Genomic DNA, 20,673 nt, shown 5'->3' with positions numbered 1-20,673 from the left:
CGAAAACATCACCACATTTCAAATAAAAAGTCTTCTCAGACAAATGCTTCTCCAGATCACATGGAGGAATCATGCAGAATCACTACATAGCAGTAATTTGTTGATAATCTCACAGCCAATGACTCTAATATTTTCTGTGTTGTAGCATCAAGTACTGCTGAGACCCTCTGTGTGTACAAGTACAAGGGTCACACCCCTGTGTGTGAATCAGCTGTCAAGAACAGGTGACGTGTCTGATAACCATGGGAAGTGCACGACTCGTTAGATGCTAACTGGAATGCGGCATTTGGAAAGAATTATCTGGTCCAGCAGGAAAGCATATACAGTGCAATGGTGATGCTTATTTCCTCAGAGATACCATGTGAGAGCTTTTGTCTAGGAGTAAGGGGGAGAATGTACTCAGCCTGTACTCTGCCAGCAATTGCACTAGTATCAATCTCCTTCTAGTAAAAGGCATAGGTCCTCTTCCAATATATTCAGGCAGAAATTCACGTGTGAAACCATATGAGAGAAGAAATTGATGACATTTGTCTTCTGCCTGAATATAAATCAGGAGAGCATTGTTACTGATAAGCATGTTTGGCTTTACCCATTGTAAAATGTTAACATCTAAAGTGTGGTGTTTTATGATGGCTGAAATTCATATAGCTCCTCCTCTGTTTTTCACTGCATGAAATACAGAATAAACCCATTCAGATGTATCACATCTTCAAGAGTTTGCTCAGCTTATCAGACAAACTCAAAAAGAAAATATACAGAATTCCAAACACACACGTGTTCATAGTATGTAATTGCTCTATAATATCCCTTAAAATTTGCCCTACCAACTTCTATACATAAAAGGTCATCAGAAGCCTGTTAGAACAGCAGTATCCACAACAATAATGTAACGTTTTTTAACAACTGTTTCCTTCATCCATACCAAAGTGCAATTAATTACAGCTGACATGGCTGGCAATTAAAGTACAGTACAGCATGGTGGACTTCATGTGCAGGCCAAGGAAGATGACAGGAACTTCCAAAGGTTTCAGGTTTTCAACAAGTGCCAGGGCAGTCATCCCTTCAATGTGGCAGTGAAGCTCCTCATTAAGCACATTTTCTATTGATCCATGTTTCAGCAGTACAGTGTAGTGGGGAGAAGGGCTGTAGACCAGCAAGCAAAAAACAACCATGTGATGCTGTCTTGCTCACTCTGATCCGAAACCCCAAATGCTAGCATGAACGTCAGATTCTCTATCACCCTCACCACTGCCATCATCTCCTGCTGGGACATTCCTGTGACATGAGAACCATGGTTATTTGGGCCTTTATTCCTCAAATTCACTGTCTCAGTTCCCATGAAATGCACAACCAGGACGTATCACTGAGAGGAGGCTGAATATGTTCTACAGTCAAGTGAACTTTGATGTCTTGCATATGCTTGCTCTTCTGGGTGGTTTTGTGGATTTAATATATGTAAAAGTGAGCTGCAGTAGAACAGGTTGGGAGATGCAAAGTCTATGCTTGAAAAGAAAATTGTATTTGGTAAATTATTAAAAAACCTGACCTGCTACTACCTGAAATGTCAGTAGAAGCTGGCAGGTCTTCTTGTGAAATCCACCAACTGATGGATTAATTCTTTGAAACTGAGGGGCAAATATCTGATTTTATGCTGCATTTGTTGCCTTCTTTTTTAATGTTTAAAATAAAAATGTCGTATTTTTCTATCTCCAGCCTCACCTGTCCTGGAAAGGAATGTAATAAATTACTTCTAAGAATAACTTTGGATGCTTTTAAGAAGGAACATTTACAAAGAAACTCCCAGAGCAATAAATATATGTGTTCCTGGAGATTGCTGTTTAAGACAGATGAGACTTGACTGGATACATTCGACCCAAACCACAACCCATATTCCATTAGACAACCTTTTTAAGAAGTCTCCCTATTCTAAGAGATGTCAACAACACATTGCTTTGAATAAAACAGCCAAGTATTCCGACTACTCTTGATGAACCTGGACAAGGAATGAAAGATTGGCAACATTGCTTGAGTCCACAGACAGTAGTAGCAACATCCTGGTTAAGATGACTAGGCAAGAATACAGTACTGGTAAAGGTGTTTTTAAACTAGGCTCTGCAGAGAAACTACTGTTACAGTAATGACTTGATTGAAATTATTATAAGGATTATTTTTGCTATTCCACTAAAAACGGAGATGGGATTCAGCTCGCAGATGAGGATGCTTGGATCAAGTTCTGTTGTGAATTAGTTCTCTACATTCCCATTTATAGCCAATGCATGTATAAAAACATGGTCATTGGAGTATAAAAAGCCATTCATATGACTAAATGTCTATTTTTGGATGAGCAGGATAACTTTTTAGATTCTGTTGGCTGTGTTGACTAGGTATCCGTTTGCTTGGACAGCCAAGTAAAAAAAATATAAACTCCTGCACTTAGATCTTGGTGAACTGTGGAATAAGTTTTTAAAAACATAAGAAAAATTTTGCATGCTGTGTGGAATTATGAAAACAACAGATTTTCTTGAGTCAGATTATTGTAATGTGTTAAAAAAAAAACAACTGATGTTCTTGAGTCAAATTACTGTAATGTGTTATCACAGAAGTGCAGGCAGGTATTTAAGCCTCTTGCAAGAGTCACGCTTCTGGCACTCATTGTCTTGTTTGACGTCACCTCACACCATGAAGAATGCAATCCTCCATACATGATAAATTGTGCTGTAGCTAAAATACCTTACACACATAAGAATTATTTTAGTTGGTGCCATCAAATAAACATCCTCCTCATTTGTGACATGAAAACCTCTGAGGCTTTGTCTGGTCTTCTAGTTGGGTGAGGTTAAGAGATGAATGTCTGAGGAAGGATCCCAGAGGTTCTTTGTTCCCCTCCAGACAGGTGGCCATCACAACCCCAGCTGCCTGTGGCATCCACGAAACATGGCACTGCCACACGGAGCTGCTTTAGTACAACTGGAGCCACATTTCATTCTGGGGAGTGTACTGGTTTTGTCTGGGTTAGCGATAATTTTCTTCCTAGTAGCTGTTACAGTGCTGTGTTTTGGATTTTGTATGAGGATAATGTTGGTAACACACTGGTGTTTTTAGTCATTACTAAAAAGTGTTTATACTAAGTCAAGGACTTTTGAGCTTCTTATGCCCCACCAATGAGAAGGCTAGGGGTGCACAAGAGGGGGACACAGCCAGGACAGCTGACTGAAACCAGCCAAAGGAATATTCCATACCATATGATGTCATGCCCTGTATGTAAACTGGGCAGAAAGCTGGCAGAGGACTGCTGCTTGGCAACTGACTGGGCATTGGTTGGCAAGTGGTGAGCAATTGCATAATGCATCCCTTGTTTGTATATTCTAAATCCATTATTATCATTATTACCATTATTATTTTCTTCCTTTTCTGTCATGTTAAACTGTCTTTATCTCAACCCGCAAGTTTTACTTCCCTTCCTGCTACAGGGGAGTGAGTGAACGGCTGCGTGGTACTTAGCTGCTGGCTGGGGTTAAACCACAACAGGGAGATAAAATCTTGTCTGATATAAGGAAACTGGTGATTTCGTAGGAGGGAAGAGCAGGCAATGACTGAACACCACCATTCTTCCCATTAATTAGTTACACTGGTTTGATGTTTGTGTTCAAAAATTTAGACAACTAAGGCTTAATAATTTGATTTCTCAGCTTTAGATCTCATATGCTATTCCTTTTTGACACTGTATCTTTCAAAAGCAAATATTAAACAATAATGATAGTGTAAAAGACTGTTGACTGGAAATGGACATCCTTGCCTATATGCTCATAAGCCTTATTTCCAGCAGCAGAGTTACTCTGGGACACAGAGAAATAAGTTGGTACTTTAATTAGTGTTCAACTCTATACATATGTAAGTGCATGTGTTTGCATTGGGGTCCGTCTGTAGAGTGTTTCTGTGTATGAATAGGTTTGCAGAAGAGAGTTGAAGGAGCACCATCAGGGGAAAATTCTGCAGCATCTCAAATTAAGAGGCAAACTGTGAATCTCTGTAGATTTTAAAGGCAGAACTGTGTAGATAACTAATACATTTAATTAGCGTAAAAGCTGAGAAACGCAGCATTCTGGCAGTAGGTTTTCCACTCAGCAAGTCTCGCTAAGTGACTATATTAGTAATTGTTATTGATCATTGTCAATAAGTCACTTATTGTTTATTGACTTGCATTCAAAATAGGCCTGTGACACTCATTGAGTAGACCTACTATTTTTAAAGATGACCATATCTTAATTTTTATAGCAACTTGAGAGAGCAGCATAGCAAACCTAAGACTGCATTTCTACATCAGCACCTTTTCTGGGAATACAGAGATTAATTTTTATGCCAGCGTACTAATTCCTAATGGCAGGACTCTGAGCAATGTTTTTCACAGCTGGTGAATAAAGCTGTTTGACCCCAACAATGACCAAGAGAGACATATTCAAGACCACTCAGCCTTCAGTAAGCCATACCTCTCTGACCTGGAATTCATATACTGGCATCGACCCCCTGTTTCCCCTGTTACTGCACCCCACCACTTCATGACACCTCCCTCCCATTTCGCAACTCTCTCCAGTCACTCCTAATTTTGACTTGCAGGGACTGCTCCTCTCCACAGAAGCTTTCCCTTGCCTACACCCCACACCACACTGCACTCCCTGGTCTTTTCTTCAGCACTCTTAGTACCCCTCTGGACATCTTTTATACACTTTATGCAGTGATATGATGTCTTTTTTCCTCTTGGTACCCTCAGGTTCATCTGTCTTTCCATGAATTTCTTTTTTTTCCTTGCTACTGGCTCTCCAAAGCGTAGTTGCTCAGCTGGCTGAAAAATCACCCACTACTTTAACTGAAGCTCCAGACTGAAAATTCATGGACCAAATATTCAGAGCTCATTTTAAGACTGTTCAACCAGTTGGTTTTTTTGATACTGTTAAAAATTTGATACCTTCTGTGGTGTTATTTTTCTTCTAGTGTTTAACATTTATGAAAATTTTTATCATTCCAGCTCCATCATGCATCATTTGACGTTGAATCATAAGAACTACAGAGAAAGGTGAGATTTTTAGCAGTGTTGGCTTTCACTAAAAATTAACAATGTTTGAGAGCTGAATAAAGCCAGAGAACAATACAGTTTGAACCTCAAAATGCTTACAATCTGACCTAAACCTCACAGCAGAGATAGTATCTGTGTACAGAAAGAGGATCTGCAGCTTCATCATAAGAAATTCATGTTTGTCCTGTAAAGTACCTGTGCTCACAATTAAACCTCCAAACCTCCTTAAAAAAAAAAAAAAAAAAAAAAAAAAAAAAGGTGAAATGTGCAATAGGAATATAATTGAAATAAACTGGGAGACTATAACATGACTAGACACAGAATAGTCACTGTGAAAGAAAAAAGAAAATAACTCAAGACTTCTATCACTTTTATCACTAAACTAGAAAGCAACTCCTCTGCATCCTGAGTTCAGAACAGCAGCAAAGTTTCATGTGTATAGCAAGACAAACAGATAAATGACTGAATAAAACATGATAGCCACTGGAGAGAGGTTATTTCTCATTCTTGTTAGTCTGACTGTAAAGATGATTTTGATCCTCAGTGTAAAGAATGAATTCATCAGAACCTAATTTAATAAGTTTTGGTTCATTAAAAGTGTACCATCTACTGGGTGCTGTTCCTACTCGTAAGGTCCCCGTTTGGCACCATATTTTAAGGTCTTCCCTGCTGACAGCAGTTCTGAATGTGCAAGAGGATCACAACTGCTGAATTGCAGGCTCGCCTCGTCTCCTCTGCTGCAGAAAAGTGCAATTATCCCCACTGGGTCAGTAGGAATTTCCCCGGGGGATAAATGTAAGCTGTGTGCACATACGTTGGGAGAAGTGGAGGCTCACCAGTAGGACTGTCATACAGCATCAAAGCTTTGAGCTGCTGTGCTTTCTCCTCTGTAAAACCCATCCAGGGGAGTTGGGACAGGAGTTCACAGAGGGTATAGATATGTTTAAAAATAACCTCGAAGAAATGCCCCGAGGAGCTCCCAAAAAAAAGGATATACAGAATAAATGCAAGAGAAAAAATGTCAAGACGGAAACTTCAGCAGAACAAAACTCATGACAATCTGTATCTTAATTACAGTCCTTGCCCACCAGATGATTTGTTTTGGAAGACGAAATTTTGCCACATGATCAGTGTAACAGCTCTCACTCTTTCTCATCCCTTTGTATATCCACTAAGTCAAAAATTGTACAAAGTAGACCACATCTCACCTGAAATATCAAAGCTGTACTGAAAGCTGCTGAATGCATTTCTAAGTCAAGAAGGAAGCTTAAATTGCAATATGCTTTAATGAAATGCCTTCTACCACACCATGGGCAATATACTAAATTCCTGAGATATAAAAGACTGTTGCACTCATGAGGAAATAATGTAAATGTGCGCTTTTTGCCTTAAGTCTTTTTTGTTCTTCCATATATTAAACCAGAACTTATGTTGTAAGGAAATCTGCAAGGGAATGATATAATACTCCATGTATGTATTGCTCATCCAAGATGAAAAATTGTTGCAACCGTTAAAGCAGATACGGGATAAAGAAGCAATTGTCCATATGCTGCTGTTGGTTTATACTTTGCTCAGCCTGAAGTATACAGTCTTTTTCCATATTCCCTCTCTCCAGCTACATACTTTAATCAAAGATTTTATATTTCTTCTCTGTCTGCAAACAAAAAAAATTACTCAAGCACATTGCATGCAAATCCGCCACTTCTGTGGAGAGAACGTGCCTGAGTACAGTCATGATGTTGTGAAATTTCCAAGATGCAAACATACCGGAATACTTTTAGTGTAACATCAACACCAAAGCTTTGTAAAAAATTATCAATATTGTATCAGAGGGGATTTGCTCTTGTTCTCTCACCTGTTAATTAAAATTTCACTTCATTGCCAATTTGATCTTGCTGGTGAGAGGAGCTTTCGTTCGGCCTCTCCTCTGCTCCCAGTTGGCATTGGGAGGTTGGGGCAGCAGCATTACCCTGGGATGGCAGATGAGGGGTGGAAGGTCACAAAACCAGGGTAATCCGGGCAGTGTCATATAAGGCAGGCAATTAATACTGTGGGTACTGTTATGCCTCTCCAGAAGCAGTGCCTAATCATTTTAATTACTTATTCAAAATTATTTAAATGTAGTTATTAATAGTTTTGATTATTATATTTAGATGTACAATATCAACATGCTATATACAATCTTTGCTAGTATACATAAGTTGGGAGCAGGTGCCTACACTAAAATCACTTGAAGCTTTAAAGCAACGCCAAGATATTTGTAATGGATTTCTGCAAAAGAAAGATAGCTCTGATAACGCTCACACTGCACTGGTCATGAAGAAATTAGCAATATACTAAAGCAGAAAACTAGCATAAACCAGATCAGATTTGTGGATGGAGACCTGAGATAATCTTGAATATTGACCTCTTCTTCAATTCTGTCAGCATTTCTGCTTCAGTGTCTGAATCTCTGAAAAAGATTCGTGATCAAAATGTTAATACTGAGGACTCGGGGAAGGAAGGGAAAAAACCCGTTTAATTTCATTATCCACCAATAGGGTCCTGAATTGTAGAGAGCAGGGACATGTAGCATTTCAATATGTATCATGTGCCCTGAAGACTACTTGTATAAGACTCTCTTCCTAAAAGTTAGGTTAGTGTAACAGGCTTATTAAAGAAAACCAGGAGGGGGAGAACAGTAACACAGATAGGTGAGGGCAGCTGATCTAGGTGGAGGTGCACTCTGCAGGAACTAGAACCAATTTGTAGGAAAGTCACTGTAACCCCAGAACAAATGTAAAGATGGGCTTTAAGAAAGCCCTCTGGAAGACAGATGTAGATGAAAAAGCCAAACCAAACTCCCTGCCACAGTAACTGGAAAGTGGGAAGTGTGGAGCATGGAACTGGCGAACTGGTGTATAATAGCTACATGGACTTTGTATATTCCCTTTGAGCACTCTCCACAGAAAAGTGTGTGCTGAGCCCAGGCATCAGTGGACCTGCTGGGATCTGCAGGATGCTGGATGTCACACTCACTGCAGCAGCAAGCTCTATAGCAAGGTAATTCTCTAGTAGCTTTCTATTGCACATTTTCAAAAAGATTTGTACTCGCTGATGTGACAGAGTCTGCATTTCCCTGGGTCTTGGTTTCTCTACACTGTCTCCTGTTCCTGTGTACTTAGCCATGAACAGCATGAAGTGCTGATTACCTCTATGGAAACGCTTTATCTTGCTCCAAGAGATCTGTGTTTTCTGGTGGTAAGGAGTATGGAGCTACAACTAGTAAGAGCAAGTCAGACACATGTAAGTCCACAGTGCCCTAGTGATGGTATTGTGATTTTACAGTTTTAGAAAAAACAAGATTTTTCATGTTTATTTTGTTGGTTGCAGATAAATGACAGAGAGGTAAGGAAGGATTCAGGAAAATCTTTAAATCAGGGTATAAAAATTACAATTCAGATAATATTGTTGGAAATTCTTTCTAGTTGCATTATAGAAGAATTAGTAAGACGTAACTTTTACTTCTAGATGCACGTTGTACAGTTCTCTATGTCTAGATCATATCTGCACTGGTCTGGGTGTCTGTTTTTAAAGAGAGAAGCATGCAGTAAGAAAATCACAGTACTTCTCTTTTTAGTGAAGGACACTTTTTCTCTAGAGCAATAATGAGAGGAAGGAAGATGAATGAAAGGGCCAAAGGGCAACTTCACCTACTCACTTGAAAACTGTAAGGAACCAAGCAATTCCCCGCTGACTGCAACAAGGATCCCTCAGCAATGGGGTATGAAATGGGAGAGGGTGTAGTGGGTGACTTCTGGTATTTCGCCTGAGTGATGAAGACAGAGTGCACTATGCCCACAATAAAAGATTATATCCATGCCAGCAGCAGGACTGGAGCACCTGGTGGAGCATCATGCACCTCAGAGGGTTCCCTGTGTCCCTTCCCCAATACAAGCTGGTTTACTTCATTAGTAATATAGTCTCTAGATATTGAAATTTCAATGTGTTTCCAAACCAGCTCCATTTATTTGCAGTATGTCATCTGGTATATCAAATAACTTTTTCTCTTACTGTTGCCAAACAAATGTAAAAGTAATTTGTTCTTGTAGGTAAAGAATTCTGTTCAAAAATTGAAAGGCTTTTTCTCTGCATGTGCATATCTTGTGATATCTAATTCTTTTTTTTTTTAAGGACACGACTGAATTTTAAATACCTTTTGTGCCTAGAATTTGTGAATCACTTTGTATTTGATCAGTGCTAGTTCATAAGCATTCAGCAAGTTTTCTGTGCTTCGTGGTTTGCATGGTGTTTCTTTTTTGGCTGATTTTGATATGCTTTCTAGTTTGCTTCTCTTACATAACTCATTGCTCAGTTCCTGAAATCTGTCCTCAGAAATAATGTGGGCTTGCATTTCTTTAATGAACATAATACAATGACACGGAAGAAACATGGGAAGACAAATTAAGAAAATTCAATGGACAGGCCTCTTGAACTGTCATGATCTTTTGTAGTGCTTATGAATAGTAGTCATATTATGGTTATTTATTTCCCCTTTCATCTACTTCAGACTCTACTACATTTTCTTCTTCATCTGCACATGCTTACCATCAAGAAAGACTACTAGTATGAGCCAAAATCCATAATGAACTGTGTCCTTTTAACATGTCCTGGTAAATCTCAGGTTGGCACTATTCTGCCTGTGACACCTGTGAAAAATAAGGGCAAACTCTCCATTTTCAAATAATTTCCAAACCTATTTACTGCTTACATACAAAATGGACAGTGTTATGAAGGGAACATCTTAAATTAGAGTTTCTGATTGTCACAAGTGAGACTGGGAAGTCCCGTTTTAAGTAAGAGTCTAATCATTTAGATATATTATTTCACCAGACTGCTCAACACCTTTAAAGGCTCAAAGGTAATGAATAAACAGGCATCTCCTACAGCATAGCCCAGCCTAGCAGTGCTGAATGTGGAATACATCTTGTCTAGCTGGTAGTAGCAAGACACCCTTACTCTGCAGTGGATCAGCCATCAGAGGAAAAAGGCTCGATTTGTCTCCATTCTCCATTAGCTTTTGCCTACTCTGCACTGCTGCAGAGTAGCTGTTCAGAGCTAAATAGCTCCTGGTGCTACTCTCCATTGGGAGCAGAACTTGCAGGAATGCAAAACAGAGTGATGGTCACAGTAGCCGCACAGCACAGACCCACCAAGTCGGACTGATTCCAGTCATATCGTGCTTCAACCTAAAGTTTATATGTATGCTTATATATGTACACATACACGGACAAATGGGTTTGCATTTAAAAAGCCCACTGAAATGAAAAAGCCCTGGGCATGCAGATCAAAGGGCTAGGCCAGTATCCTAAAATTGTGCTGGAAGGTTACTGCAATTTCCTTTCCAGACATCTGCCAGATCTAGCCTCCTTTCTGAGCAGATGAAAACCAATGGAGCTAAACCATGATGAAAAGTTGTAAGGACATTGCAGTTAACACTTGACCCCTTAGAAAGAGGAAACGTGATTTTGTCTTGGGCAGCAGCCACAGCACCACAGGGCCAGCGCTGCTCTGAGCCAAGGCTCTAGCTGCAAGAGCGTCCTGGGAGAGACAACACTGGAGCTACTGCTGGAAGAACCAGCTGAATGAAAATGGGCAGCCTACTTTCATGAGGAAGCAGGTGGTTTTATTGAAATGTATGAACAATAACGTTTGTGAAAGGAGGAGGTTGAGATACTCATAGCTGAAATAAGTTTATTCAGCCTTTGATGGGAAAACTTTAGTCCAACACATTATTCAATGATATTATACAAGCAGTCTGGGAAGAATGTGTTTAGTCATACTATCTTCAAACAGCAGAATGCCAGATTTGATCCAACACTTGAAAATGAACGAGACCATGTGAATTGTCAGAAGCCTTTCTGTGTGTACCGAATCCAAAGGTCTATAATAAACACCATTCATCTTGCTTTCAAAGATTTTTTTTTTTCATTTAAGAAATGTGGATAAAATATTATTACAGCAAGGCTGTGAGGAAATAAGGATTTGTGATGTAGCCATTACCTGTGACCAACAATTTAGAGATATATCAATATTGCTCTCTACAACTACCTGAAAGGAAGTGGTAGCGAGGCGGGGGTTGGTCTGTTCTCCCTAGTTACAAGTGATAGAACAAGGGAAAATGGCCTTAAGCTGCACCAGGGGAAGTTCAGGCTGGATATTAGGAAGAATTTCTTTACTGAAAAGGTTGTCAGGCATTGGAACAGCCTGCCCAGGGAGGTGGTGAGGTCACCATCCCTGGAGGTGTTTAAGAGACAGGTAGATGTTGTGCTTAGGGACATGGTTTAGTGGTGTTGACAGAGCTAGGACAAAAGTTGGACTCGATGATCTTGAGGGTCTCTTCCAACCAAAACTGTTCTGTGATTCCATTAAACTAGCTGTTGTGTAAATTAAGTGAAAAATTTGCCCAGAATAGTCTTCAAATCATAGCTTGAAATTCATAGCTTTTCTTTTTAAAGTTTTTGTAATTCTGGCTGAACACCTATGTAAACGCAGACTTTTACAGTAGAACTGTGAGACAAAGAGTGCAACATTCATTATTGTGCCATAATTTTGTACATATGTTGTGAATAATAAAAATGACAAGTTTCATAAACACACCAGAACAGTGGTGGGTTTTGCACTATTTATGGTTGAAGTTGTCCCTGCAGAAACAATATTAGTATTGCTGAAATGGTTGCCACATTCAAAGTGCACGAATCTAACCACATCAGCAAATACAGAGGCATTGCAAGGCATCTCCAAGGGGAATTGACATAGCACTGATCTGGACAATTCTACATGCATTCATACATGCCTGATGATTCCCATCCCCTTCATTACCACTTCCTTTTATAGCAAACTCCTGGAGCTGCAGATTAATCTTGAAAAAGATATTCTGTCATGTTTCCGGATGCAAGAGTAATAGAAAACTGAGCACGTTTCATACACATCTCTAAATATTGAGGAGTTAAGTTCCTGACTCACACATCATATATTCAGCTCTTTATAATACTGCAATTTGAAAAGCCACCTACCCAGTCTGATGAATCATTCAACTCTTCTTTCTTTGTAGCCCAGACAAAATTTAGTAGGGGGCTCTCTCAATGACTCTGTGAGTCACTAACCACTTTTTTTTCCCTTTTGTTGCCAATGCACTCATTTAAAAATGAAAGATCTAACACAGTCTCCTAGGTTAGCACGTGAACGGTGACTGGAAGCACTTGGTCACAATGATATTGCTGAGGTCTGCTACCACGAAGTATAAACATCAACCAGCTTACTGTTTACATCTCTGATTGAGACGGTGTGTTTGCAATGATAAAGTAATGGCTACACGTCTCCTCACTGTGCATCACTGCGGGCCCAGCTCCTGAGCCAATTTAAATCATCGCTGTGTTCTTGATGTCAGTCATGATACAGAGATTTACAGCAGCTGAAGACCCGTCCTGCAGACTGCTGTTCCAGGTGGTGGCAAAGCAGAAGACAGAATGTGCTGGGACTCTCCTGGCTAAATAACTTGTTCATTGGCATGTGGATCATCTGGGATTTTACAGTAATTGGTGGGAAGATGAGAAGCAAAAGGCTCCTTGCACCACAGTTGGGTGATTGGAGCAGTAGGCAGTGAAGTGGGAGAGCCAGGCTCAGATCTCGGGTCTGCCAGCTTCAAAGTAAACATCTCTCCCATAACGTAGCAGAGTCCTGAACAAGATCTTTTATACCCTAAAAAATAATCCTAGCTAACCAGCCAGTGAGATCTGCCACAGGCTGAGAAACAGGTATTTTGACATGCCTGGGTTTGTGAAAACTTTCGGTGTAAAGCAAAAGCAAAAACCAAACCCCAGAACTTGTCTCCAAATGGAGCCAACGACCAGCTCCTTCCCCTGCCTTGGTGCAAACCAACAAATGTTGAAGTCAGTCATGTTACTGTGTACTACAAGCAGTGCAAAAGAGAAAATTAAGTAAAATCAAGAGCTTACTGGTCATGATTAAGTAATACAGAAGAGAACAAGGCATCTTGCCCAGTTTCAGTTGGATTACGATAATGCAGACACTGTTAAAAAAACCTGTAAAGAACCACAATGACTTCAATCCAGTCCTTCATTCTCTCAAGACATCTGCCACCTTTCAGTCTTCTCTGTGAAATATTTTTAAGTCACAGGCTTGTAGCAAAATATGTATGTAGCAAAAATTTTGATTACAAACTAGATTCTCTCATGAATGTTTTGACAGCCAATTTGCATAAAATGTCTCATCATTAAAATAAGGGTGAGAAAAACGCTCATCAATTTATTTTTCATGAAGAACATTCCTTAAGGCATAGAAACAAAGGTCAGCCAAAATTCTGAGCTCCACTTTTAAAATATTCACTGAGAAAGGAAAACGTACACAAAATACATGGAAATGTACTAAAATAATAACAGTATTCTAAAGATACAGAATTTCAGAAATTGCTTGCAACATTTGTGAGAGTTTAATTGCAAACAAAACAACTGTTGCAATTTTTACTTGAATTTTCTCTTGTGCAGGTTCAGTAATACAGAACACCCATCTACCACTGCCTCAGAACAGAGAGGTTTTGTATGGACCCTCCCTCTTCAGAAAGTCAGATCACACTTTTTATTGGTTCCTTATTGCAAAATCATGAGGCAGCTCTGATAGGATGAAACCTCTTAATGTATTTGGAGGAATTTGTTTATTCTGGACCCTGGAAGATCTATGGCATGGCTTAGATAGTTCGGCCTCTGAAACCCACATCCAGTTTGGTAACACACAAGACTAATTATTTTTGTATTCAGACCACTGTAAATTGGGAAGGAATATCCTGAACTTAGCCTAAAAAGAGTAAAATAGAGGCTTAAGCCCATAATTTTATAATTTCGCAGTTGCTGTGTGAACATGAAAAAAATAAGTTGCCCTGCTGTTTCAGTTAAATGCCAGATTAAGAAAAACAAACATACTCTGACGCTTGACATATTTTTGACATTAATACTATGATTGCCAGCTGTAAGGCAGTAAAAATAACAGATTGTTGTAATCTAAGAAGTGCAAAAAGGATTCACCCTCTATCACTGTTCCAATTTATTTCTACTATTTCTCTTATTTTCCCACCTCTCTTCCTCCTTCTGACCTTCATGCAGATTCTGCAAGTAAATAAATTATTCTTTATTCTCAGCCCTTGTTTTTGTGACCTTTCCCTGATGTTGTTGTGTGAAGTTGTTGTACTAGATTACAACATTTTTGTGTTCAGGAACATTGGGGCACAGGAGAACTAAAAATAAATTAAAAGCAGCCAGGATGCTGTTATGGGTTGTATTTAGTGTTTAAAGACCGTAGTAAAAAATGTACATCATAGTATGAGATCAGAAAAAGAAAAGGGTAGTATGAGAAGGGTGTGGGGCTACTGAATGGCTGAGGACAGAACAAAAACACTTTAAAAAACCCTTTTCATAGTCCAATTCTACCCTTGGATATCCATGACAACTTTTCAGAGATTTTGAATAAACAGGACCGTGTAATCAGATATGTGATAAAATTCCTCTGCTCTGCCAAAGGAAAGCAGCCCATCCCTCAAATGAAACTCACTCACCTGTGAATGATGTGGTATCTCTGCAAATAATCCAAGGAAAGCGCCAGTTCACAAATGTACAGCTTAACAGTTCCTTCATTAAAGTGGACGTTCTGCTGCAAATGGTAACGCAGATCACCTCCGAGTAAGAGATCAACCACCATGAACATGTCTTCTTCGTCTTGAAAGGAATACCTGAAAGAAAGAATTACAGCTGAGATCTCGGAGCCGGTGAGGCAGCCACAGCCGTGCCCTGTGTTAGCTCTCAGTAAGCAGAACTGTTCATGGTAAGTCCATGATTTGCTCAAAAGGCATACGCTGGTTTCTCACTGCTGTGGTCCAATCCTGCAATGAGACTTTGATTGTCGTGGGACTCTCTGCATATTCAAGGCAAGCAGAGCTTGAACTGCTGCTGTTCTACTGTCTTATTTTAATCATAGATTAACACCTGAGTGTTGATAAAACAGTATTTAAAATACCTTTCAGGTTTTTACATTTTTAAATAACCATATACTCATTCAGTTGACAACAGGGCTTACTAAATAGCGGCAATAAAATGAAAGGCCTTGAAACACACTTGGTGTTTACACACACAACTGTAACTCAGTGCCTATGGAAAGTATCCTGGCAGGATGAAGAACTGCTGTCCCACAGATATTTTCCAAATTCAATAAATATACACAATGTTCCATTAGCTGAGCATTTTCTACAGCTTGCAGTGTAGCTCCAAATTCAATAATAAGTAAAACTGTAATTTTACTGCCTAACGATACATATTTTTTCAGTCTGCAACTTATATCTTATAAAATGACACAGTCTTCATGATTATTGATTGAATTCCTCTAGACTGTTTCCCAGAACTGCCTGTTGAATACTCTGAGGACCAAATTCTGACCTGATTTAAATCCTGTAAATCCAAAGACATAGCCAACCAATGTATAGTGTGTATATATAGTGCTTCGGCAGGCAGGAATTTCCATATGTTTCTACTTACCTTGGCTGTGCTGCCATTACTCTGTTTATTTCTGATCTGAGTAAACTGACAGAAACTCTCTGGTTCTCATTTCTGAATGCAACTGACTGAGATACAGTATTTTCCCAAATGGCGAGTGGTGAATTCCTTATTTCTAGTATGAAGTCATTCTTCTCTTAGAAACTGTTTTAGAATTAATTTTGATGTGAAGTTATATTAGCTTATACCAGTTGTGTATATAAACTGCTGAGAGGTGATCCACAATGATAGCGCCTCTTCCATCACATTTTCTCCCACGAGGTGTGTAATGTATGTTGGCTACAGATGTGATTCAGTTTTCCTGAACTGTAAAATATATGCTAACGAAATTAAAAAGAGTGGGTTTCCATAAAATCTGTGCCCATTGTCCCCCCGCCCCAATGTCAGAAAAATCTATATTAGATTATTTTAATTGACAGTTACATACAGTTTCACTTTCATTCCCAGGCTTGCACTTTCTGAAATGAGGCGCTGCTTAGGGGTTGTCACAGATGGTTTGTTTTGAATTTAAATGCTTTCTATTCTTTCCAAACACGGTTCGGAGAAGTGAGTATCTCTAGGTACTCTGCTCTTTGTTGCATTTCTGTATGCCTGCCAAATGCCAGGAGGGGAAAGCCATTTTATTTGCATTAAGCTTACTTCTCAATAAGTCAAATCTCTGAAGCAAAATACTGAAGTAGGTGGCACATGGTGTCTGCTCACCTTCAGAGACTCAGAATTTCATAACACACACATCGGAAAAACAGAAGGCTTCAATTATATTCAAATTACTTTGAATGTTGCGCATTACTGAGCCTGGAGCAATTGCAAGAGGAAAGCTTAATTACGTAGTTATATTTAAGATTCTTTTTTCTTTTTTGACTCTGCTGTTATTTTAAATGAAATAGTTGTAGCACTGAGCAGATAATGAGAGACGTTATTTTTTCTTTTGGTTACTGCTTGAGTAAAGTGTAGATTTTGTCTGGTTCAGTTTTATATTAAAAAAAATTCCAAAATAAAAATCACAGATTGAAAACTCTACTTAAATACATAAGTGAAGTATTTTGTCTAGTCTGCGACTGAGGAGATCTCCTGGTGTCTAAAATTGTATGATTACAAGTCAGTAGAAGTGGTTCTGATTCAACTCTGGTCTTGAGAAGGAAAATGTCCTGAGTCATTTTTTCAGTGATTCAGTCACCATAAGGCAGAGGGTGAAGGCAGGGTAAAGAGTGACTGCTGTGAACATGATTTTAAATTCAAGAACTATTCCCTTTTCTGGGAAAATTATGCGTGTGTTTCAAGGTGTACCCATGAATGCTTAGTCCAGATAAAAGAGCCATCAGAACAATCCAGAAATAAATGTGGAGTCTTGTCCACATCCAGGAAGTCTCGTCCACATCCACTTGATGCAACTGGGTTTTCACTCCAAGCATGCGTTTCTGCTGATGCACTCTGTTTTCCTATGCTTGTGAGTTGGAGCTGGTAGTCCTTTGTCATCTCCCAGGCTAGCTTTTGGTGCATCTGTGAATTGTTAATGACTTAAAAGAAAGATCAAAATTTGCCCTGGAAAGACCTGGTACTCTATCTCATTTCATTATGTCAGGAAACAATACACTTTGCATAGAAGTGCATGTCTGCAGTCAGATACGGAAGGTTGCAAGTTAGTTCTCCTCACACTCCATAACAACACAAGAGCAACCACACTAGGTCAGACTAGATGTTTAACTAGCTTGGGAGTCACCAGAGAGCAGACACTCTGGGAGGAGCGAAGAACACTATGGAGATATATAAAGCTTTCCTCCGGGACTTGGCCAGCCTCCACCCATTCGTTGCTCCAGGACTTTCAGGGACTCTGTTTGGCATCTCTGGGAATCCAGGCTTGGATGATGAGAGATGGATTTTGTCCAAGGACCTGTCAGATTCATTAGCGAATGATTGGTCTCCTGCTACTACACCTTGCCTTTCTGGTAAACACATTAAGGTGAGTGTAGTCCCTACAAACAGAGCTACAAGGCTTCCAGAGGTGACTGTACCTCTAGAACAAAATGTTTTGAACCCAAACAGACCAAAAAACCCCAAAACCGAACCTGAAGAGATTCAGAAGTATTGCTAATGTTTGCACTCATCAGCCTTCCTGCATCAGACACTTTTAAGATTCAGCTGGACAGGGTGCTGGGCCATCTGGTCTAGACCAACATTTTTGCCAATTAAGGTTGGACCAGATGATCCCTGAGGTCCCTTCCAACCTGGGATTCTATGATTCTGTGATCTGTCACAACCTGTGAATGAAGCACAGGCCAGTTTTATTTAGAAGTTGAAGCTAGAATGATACACAAGAAGACACAGCTCTTGAGGAGATCTGTATATCCTCTCCAATGTTCTCCTCTTTCACTTAGAGCCAGATTTTTCTTTCATTTGTACTGATATATATCTGTGGTAGCTCTGCTGATGCTGTCAGAAGTGTTGTGTAGACTGGCTTAGTTAACATATAAGCTGTATAGGCCCAATTTCAAAGAACAGATAGTGTGGATGGATATGTTCCGGATACCAGCAGACTTTTTCACTCACTCTAAATTATATTGCACCTGACACATATCATTATGCTAATCATACACACACAGCCCTGGATAATGGTGGTTTCCCTGCACAGTTGATCCAGTTGGGTCAAGCCTGCATGGATGGCATTCCTCCAACTATCTGGATCAGACTACAGTGCAATTAAAGGTGCTGCAAGACCATTCCAAGAGATTTTCTGGAGGGTGAAGGGGTTCATCCCAGTAAAATTATGTATCTACAACTTAGAGGAGAGCTTGAACACGGCAAAGAACAGAAGTCTCTGAAGCTGATGGCCATTCCACTAATGAGCTCCTGCAGCTACAAATTTCTAAGCTGATGAATGCAGAGCAGGAGTTGCTCCAGGTTCTGCTGTGCAGATGCATACTGAATGGTTGCTGCTCTGCATGAAGGACTCACGGGACTTGGTGTACTGGCTCCTGACCAGTTTGGTTTGTCACGGTCACAAACAGCCTAGTCCTCTGTCTCTCTCCCTTACACAAATCCAGTATTCTTTCTTTACACAAGAAATGAAGTATTGCCTTTTAGCTTCTTGCTTTTTCATTATTTCGAGAAATAGAAATAAGCGGGTTTGATTTGTTGGTCTAAGAATTGAAATTGACAGCAAGTGAAATATTTTCCACTGGAAAAATAGATCTGAAAATATTGCTGCTGTTGGGGAGGGGCTGGTGGCAAATCAGCCCAGTGGAGATTAGTTTTTTGAGTAAGAACTGTAATTTTACTTTTGTAAGTTTCTTATCTGCTCAGAGTCAGATGACATACAAAAGGGCTGATTGGGTTTCGAGGTAAAATCAGATGTTGTTTGGGATTTTTATGTTAACCAGGTAACTGAGAAAAGCCTACTGCATGGATTATAGCATTGTGACGGATATTAAATACTAATAATATATTACTAAGTTACTGTAAACACAAAACTTTAATCCTCCTTGAAATGAGAGAGTAAATTGTCTTGGAGTACTTTTGTTTGATTCTTTCTTTTTTTCTATTTTTTGTTTGTATAAGTGGTGTCATGAACCAGTCCTAGGAAATCTGTTCTAATTACAGAGCTAGTGGTCTTTCTCTTGCTTGAAGAAAAGTTTTAATGCATTGGAATCAGGTTTCTCCAAATTAAGATAAAATAATAATGCCCCTAGCAACAATGAATTGGATTTTTTATTATCTTCAGACTGGAAGATAAATTACTATTGAACAAAATCCTCCATGGAACCAAATTTAAACAAAGCACTTTCTGAATAAGTTATATCTGTTTCCATATTTATAGCTGTATATTTGTTTTAATAATATCTATATTTATATCATATTTGTATTTATTATTTGTATTTATTATCTGTATCTCTGTCTCTTCACAAAAGCAGTTACAGCTGAATTATTAAAATAATTTTTCCCCTTTGCATTCCTTCATCTCAGTTAGCTAGGGTAATTTTTTGTTGAAATCCTGCCAGATGAGGCACCCAGTATCCAGAGTTCTTATTTTGTATGTATTACCTGGGGAAAAGAACATCATGATGGATATTTCATATATTACTTTAATTTAAGAGTAAAAACACATTAGAAAAATTTCATCATTAAGCCCAAACCAAACTTCATAAATCTGAGGTAATCAGTTAAAGTGAGATATGCACAGTTCAGACATTCAGATAACACCTCTGCTCTGTACTGAATATGATAAATGATTAGGTCTTGGTAGCTCCTAATTACAAATTTAAAGAAGGATCTTTTTTCAGTTTTCCCCTGGTAGCATTGAAAGGAGGAGGTAATTTTTTTTTGGTGACGTGAAGCCCCTAGTGACTATAAATTTTCCCAGAGTAGATGTAGTTGTCCCTGAAGAGCGCACAGCAGAAAGCTATAGCAGTGCCTTATTTCCTAGCTTTGTATTTAAAACAAGAAATGCCAAGGACTTGGGAAGAACTGGCCTTGTGTCTTGGTGCCTTGCAGCTTCCGTGTGTAAGACCTTCTCAATTCCTGTTGCACAGCTGCTCAACGTTGGCCTGGATTAGCAAAGCCTCGAGGAACCTTTCCATCACAGACAGATCCCAACAGGGAAAACTTCCATAAGCCAACTGAGCTTGTCCATGAGAGAGCAGAGAGGTAATGGTTTGATCCTCATTAACTGGTCAGACTGGTATCCAAGAAACCCTTTGGCTGTATCTGGACTGGCTACTGCAGTGTCATGGAGATGTTTGAGTTAGGTCCAAAGAAACCACCTCAGCCAGACACAAGGTTAGCTGTGGCACCACAGCATTGCCCCTTTTGTGAAAGCAAAATTTATTATCTCTGGCAACGTATGTAGCTGGTCTAGTTAGGCTAGTCTGGCTTCCTGAATCCAGGTTAGCACCCCTGTGCGGTGTTCTGTGAATGCCAGCTTCTCAGGGAAGAGTCAGCTCCACTTAGAGTGCTCCACTGGTGCTGCAGTCTTGAGTGTTCAGATGGCGTTTGAATTACCCAAGCTAC

At 39.5% G+C, this 20,673-nt stretch overlaps 1 protein-coding gene across 2 annotated transcripts in view; it reads right to left on the bottom strand.

The window, feature by feature from the left end:
* Window positions 1-20,673, bottom strand: part of STK32B (serine/threonine kinase 32B) — a 182,154-nt gene that overhangs the window by 68,422 nt on the left and 93,059 nt on the right. For both annotated transcript variants that reach the window (XM_086464114.1, XM_086464115.1), the window contains one exon: window positions 14,679-14,852. In XM_086464114.1, the coding sequence (XP_086320240.1) occupies window positions 14,679-14,852 (174 nt within the window). The remainder of the gene's footprint in view (window positions 1-14,678; window positions 14,853-20,673) is intronic.

The sequence above is a fragment of the Leptosomus discolor genome, chromosome 4 (assembly GCF_034619465.1).
Source record: "Leptosomus discolor isolate bLepDis1 chromosome 4, bLepDis1.hap2, whole genome shotgun sequence".
NCBI classification, from domain to species: Eukaryota; Metazoa; Chordata; class Aves; order Leptosomiformes; family Leptosomidae; genus Leptosomus; species Leptosomus discolor.
This window is presented reverse-complemented; position numbering and strand designations above follow the sequence as displayed.